We start from the raw sequence: 14,864 nt of genomic DNA on the forward strand, positions 1-14,864 counted from the left end.
TTAAAATGATTAGGTTTTTTTAAATATATATACTTATTTCTAATGGTTTTCATTAAATCCGCTTTTTTTTTATTTTATTATTCCTTCTTAACGTGCCATACGCATTGGCAATGTCTCTAAATTAGAATATGGTGTATAACACAAAACGTTCATTTACAGAGAGAAATATTTCATGCTATTTCTTTTTTATAATTTGGATTTTAATTGCAGCTAACAAAAACCCAAATTCACATTTTAAAAAAACTATTACATAAAATACTTTTAATATAGAAACTAGGTAGGGATCGCCCTTCTGAAGTTTTATTTATAATCCATCTATATAATGTAGGAGTTTCACTTTTTATTGAACATTTGAAATAAGTGAATTTTAATTTATTGAGATGCACCTGTAAATCTTTGCAGGTTTTGTAATAAAAATTAAATGGAGAAGAGAACAGCTTGAGCAACATAATATATTCAACAAAGACCAACAGCTATTACATTAGAAGGCAATTATAGCGCTATAGTATAGTGTTCCCCATGTACATTATTTATGTAACTGTTATGACAATAAATAAGCAGGCTCATTTGGTTGTTGAGAAATACTTCATTGGAGCAAGAAAAAAGGCATTTTTCTTTTTCTTTTTGCTGGAAAAGTGTAAAACACAGACACATAAGTCATATCTTTATTACCCCACGTCACAGGGCACACACAATGTTCAAGTATGCCCGAGGAACTAAAATGGAGCGACTGGAAAACAATTCAAAATAAAAATAAAAACAGTTTTCGAATAAGAGATAAAATGCATTTAAAAATAAGTGAACTGGCATTGCATTTCACAAAAATCCATAGAAGCTCAATGATTTTGGAACAATTCACTGTAAAGTGCTAACTGGTTCAAGCTGAGGAAAAAAAAAAAGAAAAAAAAAAAGCACGTTCCCTTTTGAAGGATCACACACCCACACGCGCATGCACACACACACTTGACACATCATGGAGGTACAGTAATGACCAACCAGAAGACCATAGACCACATTTCATTGATTAGTCCTTTAATGAGCTTCCTTATGTTCCTTTGTTAATGCTAACAGTGAGAGTGCGGCCGTCGCGTCGCTCGTTACAAATAACGCTGCTGTTGATCCCCGTGTACACTTTTTGCTCTCCCACGACATGGCCAACACCTCACGTCAAGTCCTTCGTGTGATGATGATGATGATGATGATGATGAGGGTGCGGCGTGACAAGAGCAGGAATCGATCCGGCTGATGCCTGCCTTTTCCTACGGGTCCTGAGAATCCACTGGTTTCCTTGTGCCATTTGTTAGGAGGCACCTTTTTAAAAAAAAAAAAAAAAAAAAAAACTATAGAAAAAAAAAAAAAAAAAAAAACTGAGTGAACCGGGGTGGGAGGGGGTTAAGTCAATAAACTCCCCCCCCAGCCGCCGCTGTCCGCCAAAGCCCAAGCGTAAAAAGGTAAAAACAAGGTGTACTGCAGAATGGCTTTACTCCTCACAGTCTGCGGGTGGAGCTGGAGCCCCTGGGAGCTGAGGTGCGCTTGGTGGTGGTCTTGCGGCTGATCTGTCGCGTCTGATTGCCGTGGGTGGCCGAAGGTTTCCGAGCGCTAGGCGGGAGCCTCCCCTTGGGGCCCCTCCGGGTGGCCCTTTGCCCCGCGCGGCCCCTTGCGGCCCCCGCTCGTCACTTACGCGAGTGCAGCGTGTCCTGGAACTTGGTGCTGGTGTAGCGCACGTGGAATCCTTTCTTGTTGATGGTGTCGTCCGAGCGGAACTTGATTACAATGGAATCGCCGGCGGAGTAGATCTCCTCAGGAGGCTTTGGGGGACACACAGAGAAAAACAGTGAATTTGCGGCTTCTTTGACTGCATTTCTAGTAAAAGCTAAACCATAGCTTTTGGTAATCCCTTTGACCAAATTTTGTCAATTTCATATTTTTCTGCAAATACTATTTGTCAGTTTCCACATGCTCAGTTATTTTTACTCATTAAGTAATTTGCTCAAATGCCTCCACCCCGAAAATGCATTTGTATTTTTATGGGAAAATGCGGACATTGTTCACAGTGGCGGTCGAAACGTTTCTGAGAACTGCGTGCGTTCCCACCACATATGCACCTGCCGATCTTTTGAAATGTCATGAAATCGCAAAACAGTAAAAAAAAAAAAAGAGTCCCTGTACTATTCAGTCATTCATGCTAAAGCTAATCCGCTACTCTCCAGTGTATAGTTTGCCATTATTCTAAATAATCAGAGTTCTAATTGCCACATGCTCTATATACATTTCTTTGGGGGAATAAGAAGGTCATCGCCCGAAGTCAGTTGGGATAGGCTCCAGCTCACCTGCGATCCTAATGAGGACAAGTGCCGTACAAAAATGAATGGATATCACTATAATGAGTTTTCACTCTACTTGGCACTGAACTGTGTCAGTTTATTTTGACAACGTTTTATAAAAGGAAGCTCCATTGAGGCGCAGCTCGAACCCCTCGGGTCCTGGCGGGCGTGAGCAGCCTATTACTTAACTTTGTAAATGACATCTTCTCGCTCCGCACTGGCCTCATTGTTCCGGGCACCTGGACGATTACGTCTCACTTAAGACGTGAATGCCAAAGAGATTTGTAGGTTATGACAGAATCATGGGTGACACTCCCAAACCCACAGGAGCACTTTGAACAATACTTGGAATTGTGTAATAAGGAAGTATTATTACATTAAAATGGGTTTACAGTGACACTCCCGGTACAATGTCGTTCACCTTTCGCGCCCCTGCTTTATTGGTAAATGGAGTGCGCTTATTGTATTTAAAAAAAAAAAAAGCTACTTTGTTTACTTCAATGATGTAAATTGGGAGATGCCTAACTGATTTTCATTTGTTTCTGTGACAGTGACAATAAAGCTCTATTTTATTCTATTCTATTACATCGTCCTATGAGGGCGCACTGCCAAAATAATGACAGAGCTAGAAAGCATTCGTCGCCAGCTTTAATTTGACATATGATTCAATTGGGTTTATCACAAAAATATTTTTGACCTCATCACTGGTGAACTTTAACCTTAGGTGATATTCTTAAGGTCAAGATCAATCATCACAATAAACTCAACGGGGGGAGTGGCAATCTACCACCAGGTTTGCGGACGATGTGATAAAAATTGGGGAAACCTTTTGCCTTTTTCAGTTTCGCATTTTTGACCTTGCTGTGACCTTGAACTTTCACCTAGTCACTGATGCTTTGTTATGTAAAAAGATCAGAAACCAAAGAACCTGTGTGGTGAATATCAAATGTTTTGGTGCTGAATTGTATGTGTGGGAGAGTGAAAAGTAAGTCTCAGAAAAACGTTTGATACAGTGATATAAAAAGTCTACACACCCCTGTTCAAGCGGCAGGTTTTCAGAATAACAAAAAAAAAGAAAAGAAAGAGTGAGCTAAATAATTTCAAAACCTTTACCGCCATTAAGATGACCTATAACCTTGTACAACTCAATTGAAAATAAGAAAATGAAATAGAACATCTGAACTTTATTCGGGGTAAAACAGAGGCACTTGAAAAATGGTGGCAGGTGTGTGCCGACTCTCATTTTACATGCAATTGTTTGTGACTGGTTAATTCTGAACCACACTTGTGGTACCATATTATCTCAGTTTAATTTTACTTCCCCTCGCTAAAATATTTCTTTTTTTTCCCAATTGGGTTGCACATGTTATAAGTCACAGTGGTGGAAAATGTTTTGAAATGATTTACTGTATCTTGGTGTAGTCAGATTTTTTTTTTTTTTTTATATCCACTGTGAATGAATGATGTACTGTCTAGAAAAGAGTTGTTCTCCTCACCCCTGAGCCACAGTAACGACCCAGCCGCGGAGACTTGGTGTCAGCGCCGTCAAAGAGTTCCATGTAGTCGTAGCCGCAGTCGGCCTCCTCCTCGATCTCGAAGGTCTGGAAGATGAGCTCCACGCCGTAGCCTTTCTCGGCCGAGATGACCCACTGACAGTCAGAGGCTCCGGGGTAGTTGTTGTCCCCGAATTGGGCGTGGGAGAACAGGTCCTTGGTCTTCACCTCAGCCTTCAGGCGACCGCCGCACTCTGTGCATAGAATGGTCAAGGTGAACTAACAAACAGTCAAGTAGAGAACTCAACTTTTCTGTATACAAAGAGGCCATTTTGTAGTTATATTTAAGTCTGAATCCCTGGCAAGTGTAGTACATTACAGAGATACCTTGATGTACGAGTACGATTCAGACACTCTGCCACTAGATGGTAGCAGCAAATTTCACAACATCCGGCCACTATCAGTTCATGTGGTTACCGCACTGTGACTACACTACACTAGACTTTACACCGATTGGATCGGTTTGATCGGTATCGGACGATAATTAGCATTTTATGCTGACCGGCTTTCACGTCATAATTTGCCGATCCAAAAGCTAGTTTATTTCTAGCCTTGTCACATGTCTTGTGGCGTAGTACTTTAACTATCTGATGGCCAATAAAGTTTTTTTGTAATCTTGTCGGTGAAAAAAATAAGTCGTCCCTCCGGGACTATTTTGCGGTGTGTCAGACAAACAACACGTAACTTATTTGCAGTGTGTGCACAACTGAAGTACGTCGTGGGGAATGTCCTCTAAATGCTTCAACACAACAAATATGATCGGCACCTGAAGAATGTACACAAGGGGGAGCATGCTGCATTCAAGCACCGCAGCGTGGGGAAAAACAAAAAAAAAAGGAAAAGCCAAACGGGGCACAAACTCTGGACAACACACACATAGTGAGAAAGTTAGAGTAAGCATGTCATTAACAGTATTTGTTAAAGTAATTTAATTGCAATAAAGTAATTTAATTACAGTAAGTTATCACCCATTATTTCTGTCATGTTGATTTGACCGAATGTCAGTGGCAAATCCTTGAACGCTCCCAAGAAGTCACTGATATTTAACTTTTGTCGAAAATGCTAGAGAATACTTGAAGATACTCAGTATACAGTACACAAGTTTATACAATAAATGAACGAGTCCTGTAAATAGACACATTGCTCCATCTTGTGATCGGATCGGTGACCGGTTATCGTTTTTTTAAACTTGCTGATCGTGTAAAGCTTAGAAAGCACAGGTTGTGTTTTTTTGCTTGCCCTTTCTTTTTTTATGCAAGTATTTTGCCAGATTTCTTTGTTCTAACCATGGGTCCTAAAAGTTATTGCTGAGAAGAAGAAGGGGATAATGTCCATTGACAAAGCTCAAAATCAAAAAGCGTAGTCAACTTGCCGGCGCAGTAAAAGCATAGTACTTCTACGATAAGCACTGAAGCAGATGGAATTGATAAAGGCTATAATTGTTAAATTATGTGAAAGTTATTATTATTATTATTTTTTTTTTTTAGCAATCAAGAAAAAAAAAAAGTTCATTTCTTTACATTCTATTTTATTATGTTCTAACTATGTTTTTATACAGACCAGTATTGTATAGTTCTATTTTTCTTCTAATTTTCTTAGTGTTTTTTTGGGGGTGGAACAGATTAATGGCAATTAATTCATTTCAATAGGGAATGTTGATTTGAGATATGAGTGCTTTGAGTTACAAGCATGGTCACGGAACAAATTACAGTTATTAGTCAGGATACCACAGTATTGGGAAAATGCAAAGAGTTTTTATGGTGTTGACATTACACAAGGCGGCACGGTGGTGACTGGTTAGAGTGTCTGTCTCACAGTTCTGAGGACCGGGGTTCAATCCCCGGCCCCGCCTGTGTGGAGTTTGTATGTTCTCCCTGTGCCTGCGTGGGTTTTCTCCGGGCACTCCGGTTTCCTCCCACATCCCAAAAACATGTATGGTAGGTTGATTGACAACTAAATTGCCCGTAGGTGTGACTGTGAGTGCGAATGGTTGTTTGTTTGTATGTGCCCTGCGATTGGCTGGCAACCAGTTCAGGGTGTACCCCGCCTCCTGCCCGATGACAGTTGGGATAGGCTCCAGCACGCCTGAGAAGCGGCTCAGAAAATGGATGGACGGACTTTACACAATGAAGTCATAATAAAACATTCAATGTGTAGTTTATGTGTGGACTTTCAGCTTTAATTGTAAGATGTTTTACAAATATATGTCATCTACCATGTATAATTCACATCCATTTTATGCAGAGTACCTCCATTTTCAGGAGTTGACAAGTATGTTGAGCAGTGTATTGTTTTAATGATTGAATAAAGTCCATGGACATCACCAAATTTTCTGTAATTCCTAAATGACAAATTCCACATTTGTGTGTAACTTGTTAAACTAGAAAGTGCATTTCTGGAGCAATTGTGTGTGAATGCTTAAGAGCTGACGCTGAACTGAAATGCTTTGCAATTATTAATGTCGGTAGGATGTGAAACTTGGGGGGGGGGGGGGGGGAAGCAGAAAGCTAAATAGGGGTAAACTTGCTGTACTGTTGATCAATTTGTAATTAGAATGATTTGAATGAGTTGAAAAATGGTTAATTTGAGCTTAATTTGTTCAATTTCTCCATTGATTTGAATGTTTGTCTTCTTGTGGAAAAGGTAGAATTATGTGAAAAGTGAGAACTATAGAAGAGTCAACACCTCAATCACATATCGATCATATACGTATAAAGACCAAATAATAAAAACAATCAAATTCCACGTGTGACAGGATACATATCGGTACCTGCAGAGTGGGACGCCTCAAAGCCTTTCTTCTGCACGGAGTTGTCCGAGAAAAAGCGGATGAAGAGCTTATTGCCGCTGGAGGTGATGGGCTGCGGCTTCTTGGTGCCGCAGAAGCGGCCGAGACTTTGAGCTTTGCCGTCTTTCCCGTCGTAGATCTCGATGTGGTCGTAAGCGCACTCCAGATGAGCCTCCATGTCGAGCTCATTGAAAGCCTACGACAGAGGAAGAATGATGACACAACGCAGTGACTTATTATAATATTCTGACAGGACACAATTAGGGACTGTCACATACATTTATCCATGCTTAGTCTAGAATATTTTGGCTTTGAAAACTTTTTTTCCCCCAATGCAATTATAATAGCCTTCGATTAACCACAGATTATCGCTATTCACGGTCCGGCCCGGTCCCGCTCCCCTGTAACAGAGTAAAACAGATGACGTGTAACGTACTATTTTGATGCGGTGGCCTGGCGTGGTGGTGAGCGACCAGGTGCACGCCTTCTTGCTCGGATATTTATCCGGCCAGTTGGGGCTCGTGATGGTACCGCTCACACTGGTTACTGTGTGATCACAGCCAGCTGCAAAAAATTAAAAATCAGTTAACGACCAAATGCAAGGAATATGGATCTTTGTACTGGAATTAAATCATCAGATCGAGGAGACAGACATTGTTGGCGGTATACCCTCTTTGCAGTCATGCTTGTTCTCGTGCAGCACAAAGCCGCTCCTGCACTGGCAGCTGTAGCTTCCGAAAGTGTTGACACATTCGTGCTGACAGCCACCGTTCTCCTTGGAGCACTCGTCTTTGTCTGAGGACGCACACACGGGACAATGACAACACGGGTGACGTAGAGCAGGGATAGGCAACTTAAATGATGGAGGGGGCCACAGTTTTTCGTCATTACCAGGGCGCCACATCAGACCACGCACTTCCTAACCCAGACATGTAAACACCAAAGGCATGAAAAAGGTGACCAAAAAAAAAAAACATTGTAGGGGGCGTTTGGGGGGATCCCCCTGGCCCCCGCAGAGAATCTTTTTTATTTTCAGATAAATTAAGCAATCTGGAAGACTACAGTACGATAAGGCAAAATAAACAAATTTTCTTCACACAGAAAAACATTTATTTACATCGCTCAAGTACATATTGATGTACAAATTTAAGATTAAAATTAAATTTGCCTCATTTCTTTGCCTTTTTGTTTTGGCCTCCAACTTGAGGCTGGCCTATCTCCATCTGCACCTGATGCCTGCTTCAAGCTGTGCCACATGAACAGCATCCTCCTCTTTAAGCACTCTCATTCTGGAAAAGAATTGACTAAAATCATTCTCTGTTTCACTTCATTTTTCACTATTACCAACTTCAAAGGCTAAGCCCAAATGCATCATCCAGTAAAATACTCTATTCAATACAACATTTTCCAGTTTTCATTGGCCATTTCTGAATTTGAGGTCAGTTCATTCTGTGTTGTGACATAATCCCTAACATCGCTCCGTCGCTTAATGCATTGAACATTAACATCCGTAAACTAATTAGATAATTGTAGGCCCGTTTCCTAATTAATACAAGATGTACTAGCGGATCAACTCTTGTCGCCAATGTTATGTTTGCTTCGCGGTTCCGCTGGGACCGCAACCACGGCCACAACCCGCAGCACCTCAACGCGAAAATACAAAAGACCAGTGCAACAAATACGACACAGGCTGATCTGATGAGCAAAAATGTTGCTTAAAAGAGTAGCAATAGAGGATGTCCGCTCCAGAGGTGGGTAGAGTAGCCATATATTGTACTCAAGTAAGAGTACTGTTACCTGACAATAATGTGACTCAAGTAAAAGTCAAAAGTAGTCCTCCAAAAGAATTACTTGAGTAAGAGTAAAAAGTACACAGTGAAATAATTACTCAAGTACCGAGTAAATATTAACTTCTCATTTTTTTACCCACAGCATGATTAATAAAAAAAAAAGAATTCCAAAATAAAATGTGAATGTTCAAATTCTGATATTGCTGTGCGTGTATGTGTGTGCGCACAGTCAAAACTACAACAAAACATCTGCAATTTACTGCAAGGTCTTTTCTCAAGTTATATGCGGGTTGAAAAATCCACGTTTGGGCAGACAGTACAAGACCAATACTACAATACATGAAAGCTGTTGTTTTTGTTCGTCTAAATGTAAACACGAGTAGCGCGCCATTGCCTTCATGGTAATGACGACCTTCCCAACATGGCCGCCACGGAGGCACGACAATCAGCCAGGCTGGATTATCTAGTGCTAATACCTAAATATGTGCATCTGTTTTTTTTTTGTTTTGTTTTTTTTTTAAATCGAACCAATGTACATCACAGTATCTTAATATATTTCATACTGAAATGCATGTAGAAAAAAAATGCTGTTGTATAATTCTGATTTGAGATTGCCATGAGAGCAGCCCTTGGCAGCATCAGTATACTTCTCGCCTTTAACTTTGGTTCCCAGCATGCATTGCACCATTAAATGCTGAATGTTTGCCATCATAAGGACATTAATCATTGTCATTTGTGTGTTTATGGTACCCATAGTTTGTTGAATGTGTCTTACTTAACGGTCGGGTTGCATATCGTTGCCCTTTGTTTTTTCATAAAAACCCTGACTGTAAGTTTTGTGCAATACAGTGAGCTCGTGGTCAGTTCTATTGTATACTAAACAAAGCTAGGCTAACCGTTACCTGATGTCTCACCAGAAATGTAAGATGCTAGCATGCTTTTTCTGTTAATTGCACAAGAGTCTCCTTCTCAAAGTTATCAGGGCCTCCGTCTGTCTTGTGCAACTCATTAGCACCACAAAATCAATCATGACTGACAGCATCGTTAAGCAAACTAACTACATAGTTTTGTCTTAAATTTGCTGAACATATAAACTGCTTCCAATTCTTCTTCTCTAATGGAGAAGACCTGGTGGAAGCGCTACTAAATGATGTCTGCCATCTCGTGGTGAATGGTGTTATTACATCTTAACTGATCAGGTATTGTATAGGAAACATTTTTAGGATTTTCAAAAATTAATTGAAGGGCCACTGCGTACCTGTTGCCTCTCCCTGACCCAGAGGATTGACAGATTATAGCTCCAAGGGGCTAGAATGGTGAACTCACCTGAGAAGAACTGTGCTTTAAATCCCTTTTTGGACACCGTATTGTCAGACTTGAACTCAATGCGCATGTTGTTGTACTGAGAGGTGATGGCTTCGGGTTTCTCGGTGCCACAGAACTTCCCGTGCAGCCTTGAATCTGCTGAAAGTCCACTGCGCACCTCCACGTAGTCATACTTGCAAACCTGTGCACCGATATGAAGCGAGGTAAAGTAGCCACAATGTCTTCGTCAGTGACGAGTGATTACAAATGATTACAGTAAAACGTGTGTGGGGGCAAAAGGAAAAAAGAACAAACCCACCCAATGCCGATACATAATAACCCCAGTGCTCACGTCATTGCCCTCAGTCTCGAAGACGTCAAAGAGCAGAGTGATGCGGTACTGCGTGGGGGCGACCAGCTGCCAGATGCAGTTCTTGTTGGGGGGGTACTCTCTGGGCCAACCAGGGCTGGTGATGGAGCCATTCAGTTTGGTGATAAAGCCTCCGCAGGCAGCTGCACACGACAGACAAAAATGGGATGAATTAGATACAATACATGCTGCAAAGAGGAAAACATATCCATTTAGCATTCATCTATTGACTGTACGGCCTGCCAAGGGTGGTTTTAGGAACGCTCTGGATGAATTATGTAATGTAGTATACTGCTACAACAACAGCTGCTACGCACTAAATTGGCTATTCTTAGTTAAAAGGAATGTTCAGCAACGACTTTCAAAGTAAACATTGAAAAGAGCCACGTAGCTATTTTGTGTGCAGTTTGATTGTGAGGCAGCACTTATAATGAACTAAGAGCAATGCAGTTGTTTGTTTACATTCAAACTTCATCTTGCAGTCAACGCGTGTGAAATCATGCAAACTGTGAGAGATTACAATTTCAGCACCCCGGCCGGGGCCCTCATGCTAGTCATTGGTGACTTCAATCGTGTTACTCTCTCTCATCAACGAACAACTTCAGACATTTACATTTACAAATAATTTATTATTATTATATTTATTGAGTTTCTGTTTGATCTTATGGACTACACTTTGTTACAGCTGCAGTTGTTTTTTAAAGTGCTCTGTAAATAAAGTTGAGATGATGAGTTGAGTTACAACTTCTTCCATTATCTTTTGATTAGTCCTCACAATGCCCGTAAAAGCGGCTTTTCTCGCTTTTCTGTACAAATGGCAGAAACACGTAATGGACGGACAAAGACAATCCAGCAATTTTCTGACTTCTGATGTGATATTTGAACAGAATATATAAGGCTCGGTTTACGCTGCACGGTTCAAGTGACACAATTCAAAATCTTTGCTCTCAAGGGGCACAATTTCGATGTGCATCAAGGAAGTTTAAAAAAAAAAAAAAAAACATGGAATGGGAATTAGATATCTTCAGATCGGAATCAGAATGCTTCCAAATGTGAATTAAAAATCAAATATGTATCGGATATCTGCCACATTGGATATACCCCATTAACGAGAGTTTGACGCCATCGAAATACACCAATTAGTGATGTATGAAAACCCGCCACGTCTGCAGAAACAACACAAATACATTTGAAAACAGCTGCTGTAAATCTAAAATACAGTGAAATCGTGGAACATTAAATATTGTCTAAATATGCTACACAAAGCTGTTTCCATTATTAAACAATCAAAAGATTGGTGGTGGTGGCCAGTGGAGTAATGTGGAGGTTTCCCCTCATTTAAATCAATAGGGAAGAAGTGTCAGCCCAGGCCCAACAAAAGTGTGTAACGTTCAATATTTGTATTATAGTTTACTTCCGTGTTGTCACAGACCAGTGTTAATGCTTGGGGAGTTATTTATCATTTGTTGTAAATATATATTTTTATTATTTTATTTTCTACACATATGTACGTGTTTGCACTTGAGAAGGAGCTGCTTTCCATCTCGTTGTACATGTGTAGAGTGACAATAAAAGGCATTCTAAACTATTCTGTTCATTCTATTCTATTTACGTGCCATTTGGGCATCTCCATATGTGCGTTGTTTCATGTGTTCCGTCAGCCATTTTGGATATATGTCACTTGAAATGTACATGTAAATAGTCAAAAGAAATCAGATACAGGCATTAAATAGGAATTGGGCACTTGGGCCTGCAGTGTAAATCCAGCGTAATACTTTTTTAAGCCCACTTTGATCATTTAAAACCTCTTAATCACGACATAAGACCATTAGGAGAAAACAATAAGGGTGCAATAGTATATCAAAATATACATTTTTGAATGCTGGCTTTAAGGATAATCTTTATTTTGGAACATTTCTTTAAAATCTCACACAACCTGTTGAACGCAATTTACGTGATCTGTGTGAAAGCACACATATTTGTTGCAAAATTCTGCTTTACTGGCTAAAAAAAAAAAAAATGAAAGATTTTAATATGTAAAATGTTGAACCAAACAAAGTCAAATTCTGGATCTGATGACGACTTAAACCTGGTTACATGATTCGACACGCATATTTCTGTCAAGATGAGTGTGTTCCCAGGGTGAGGCATGGTTTTGGCAGCATTGCAAAGGTGAAAATGTAATAGTTCCGTCCTAAGAAAACACCATCCAACTTACCCTCGCAGCTGCGCTTGTCAGCAGCCAGCTCATAGCCCGGGTCACAGGCACACTTGTAGCTGCCCAGCGTGTTGACACAGCGTTGCTCACAGCGACCGTTGTCCGGCTTGGAGCACTCATCCATCTCTGAAACACAAAGATATGTTAGGACCCTTTTAACTGGGCCCCCTGCTTCCATGGGGCTGTACGAGACGTCCTCCAAACAAGGCGTTTCACACAGAACCCAATGGCGCAATCAAACCAATGATGTACAGTGGAACGCCCCAAAGGTTGTACATATTCGTGTATCAAATAACATTTTCCCACTGAAATGAAATGCCAATTAGCCCCCAAAAGGCACCAATTTCGTTTTTAAGAAAGAAAAATAACATTGCATTCTATGAAAACATAATAAAAGTGAAGGTAAATAAATAAACTGTTGTTATTAAGTGTAGTTACTGTACATACTGTAGTATTCATGTGTTGGATGTGTGCCTTTAAGGGACGTGGCCTAGTGAGTGACATCAGGAGCGGGAGTCGGTTAGTCTGCGTGAGTTGTGTGTGGCCTAGAGCAGCTCCTGGCGACTGTTCTCATTTTCTATTGCTGTGTTGGACTGTCCAGTTCAATAAATGGCTGAAAGTCCGTTGGCAACTGTTTCTAGAGAAATTGCCCAAATGAGCCCAATCGCAAGCAGGTATGCAAGACAGGTGGGCAACGCTAAAGTGCCATGCTTTGTTGCCTAAGCCATCTAATGTGTGGAGAACGTGGTGTCAAACTTTGATCTTGTTCAGGATTTGTCATGAAAAGGTGCTGTGAAGGACAATTGATAGTTGTTTATTTTAGTCGTGTTCTGCTTGGACAGGAAATAAAGGTTTCACAAATGCAACGTGGAATGGATTAATCCAACTTTCAATATTTCCTATTAGAAAAAATTGCTTGGCCTTTAACGTTCCGCTGTGATTTTGAATGGTAATGACATTTTACTTCTTAGATACACATGCTGAAATTCCCTCCAGCGTTCACAACCTTTAAACTCTGACCTTTGAAGAAGTTGGCTGCAAATCCGGCTTTGTTGACGGAGCCATCTGAAACAAATTTCATCCATAGCTGGTTGGAGCTGGTTTTGATGTCATCTGGTTTGTCATAGCCACAGAAGCGGCCCAGCAAGGGGCTGTTCTCGGAGTTTCCGTCACGCACCTCCAGATAGTCGTATGCGCAACTGTCATGTCTCTCGATCTACGTAACAGAAGATTTGTTTTTGGGCCGGGGGGCTGTGGACCAAATTTTGGAGAAAGCATGCATTACGGCCTGCCAGCGTGGGGCCTTACTTCAAAGGACTGGAAGGTAAGGCCTACGTGGTAGCCCTGAGCTACAGTAACCTTCCATACACATCCTTTGTTAGGCCTGTAGTCATCAGGGTAGTTGGGGGACTGGATCTGGCCGCTGTCCTTCTTCACCTCCCCACCACAGATGGCTGCACGTGACAGGAAGAAAAGAATAAAAAGTCGCTTAATAGCAAAATGATTAACGCGTGCCTTAAGAAAATAAAAACGTGTGCATACCGATCGGCTTTTCGCAATGTGGATTAGCTGAACTGCCTCACACACACACACACTGACACGTACATAACTCTGTGACAAACACACACAAGCTTCTGCATGGCCTGGAAACAATAGAGCCGATTCTGAGGGCTGGCCAAAATCTGATTAATGCAGCATGAAGTGGCTGACACATCAGCAGTATGGGTGCCAGAAAAGGAGGATATTACTGCAGCTTTGAGGCGGATGTGTGAGTTCACTCAGCTAAGCGACATCGCGGACGCTACGGCATGGAGGTCGAGAATAAGCGCTTACCCTCGTAAACGGCAGAGAAACCTTTTCCCACCCAGTTGCTGCTGCTGCGGAACTCAATCCACAACCGACTGTCGGTGGAGATGATTGGCTCGGGCAGTTTGTCGCCACAAAATCGGCCTGGATCAAAGGTGGGGGACGCACACACAAGATTTCAAGTTTCATACATACAATTTGAGGGACATTATGAACTTTAAGGGGGGAAATGTAGGTACTTTTGCCTCAAACGTTCTCACCAAAACCACTACTAAATTAAGCACTACTATTACTAGTAGGGCGGCACGGTGGCCGACTGGTTAGAGCGTCAGCCTCACAGTTCTGAGGACCCGGGTTCAATCCCCGGTCCCGCCTGTGTGGAGTTTGCATGTTCTCCCCATGCCTGCGTGGGTTTTCTCCGGGCACTCCGGTTTCCTCCCAAAACATGCATTAATTGGAGACTCTAACTTGCCTGTAGGTGTGAATGTGAGTGCGAATGGTTGTTTGTTTGTATGTGCCCTGCAATTGGCTGGCAACCAGTTCAGGGTGTACCCCGCCTCCTGCCCGATGACAGCTGGGATAGGCTCCAGCACGCCCGCGACTCTAGTGAGGAGAAGCGGCTCAGAAAATGGATGGATGGATATTATTAATAGTGGCAGAAGTAGAAAACACAGTCATGCTGTTCCTCACTGTATCACACTGATGGAAGG

At 41.5% G+C, this 14,864-nt stretch overlaps 1 protein-coding gene and 1 long non-coding RNA gene across 3 annotated transcripts in view; one reads left to right on the plus strand and one right to left on the minus strand.

The window, feature by feature from the left end:
* Window positions 1-651: 651 nt before the first annotated feature.
* bmp1a (bone morphogenetic protein 1a) overlaps window positions 652-14,864 on the minus strand; it is a 44,479-nt gene continuing 30,266 nt past the window's right edge. For both annotated transcript variants that reach the window (XM_061767347.1, XM_061767348.1), the window contains 11 exons: window positions 14,182-14,298; window positions 13,657-13,802; window positions 13,369-13,564; window positions 12,349-12,474; window positions 10,113-10,273; window positions 9,782-9,962; window positions 7,335-7,460; window positions 7,102-7,229; window positions 6,648-6,861; window positions 3,821-4,071; window positions 652-1,808 (listed from right to left, as the gene is read on the minus strand). In XM_061767347.1, the coding sequence (XP_061623331.1) occupies window positions 1,674-1,808; window positions 3,821-4,071; window positions 6,648-6,861; window positions 7,102-7,229; window positions 7,335-7,460; window positions 9,782-9,962; window positions 10,113-10,273; window positions 12,349-12,474; window positions 13,369-13,564; window positions 13,657-13,802; window positions 14,182-14,298 (1,781 nt within the window). In that variant the 3' untranslated portion in view covers window positions 652-1,673. The remainder of the gene's footprint in view (window positions 1,809-3,820; window positions 4,072-6,647; window positions 6,862-7,101; window positions 7,230-7,334; window positions 7,461-9,781; window positions 9,963-10,112; window positions 10,274-12,348; window positions 12,475-13,368; window positions 13,565-13,656; window positions 13,803-14,181; window positions 14,299-14,864) is intronic.
* Window positions 13,844-14,864, plus strand: part of LOC133475041 (uncharacterized) — a 28,918-nt gene continuing 27,897 nt past the window's right edge. Inside the window, exon 1 of the long non-coding RNA XR_009787702.1 lies at window positions 13,844-14,309. This is a non-coding gene — a long non-coding RNA (uncharacterized LOC133475041). The remainder of the gene's footprint in view (window positions 14,310-14,864) is intronic.

Source organism: Phyllopteryx taeniolatus, chromosome 3 (assembly GCF_024500385.1).
Source record: "Phyllopteryx taeniolatus isolate TA_2022b chromosome 3, UOR_Ptae_1.2, whole genome shotgun sequence".
In the NCBI taxonomy this organism is placed as follows: Eukaryota; Metazoa; Chordata; class Actinopteri; order Syngnathiformes; family Syngnathidae; genus Phyllopteryx; species Phyllopteryx taeniolatus.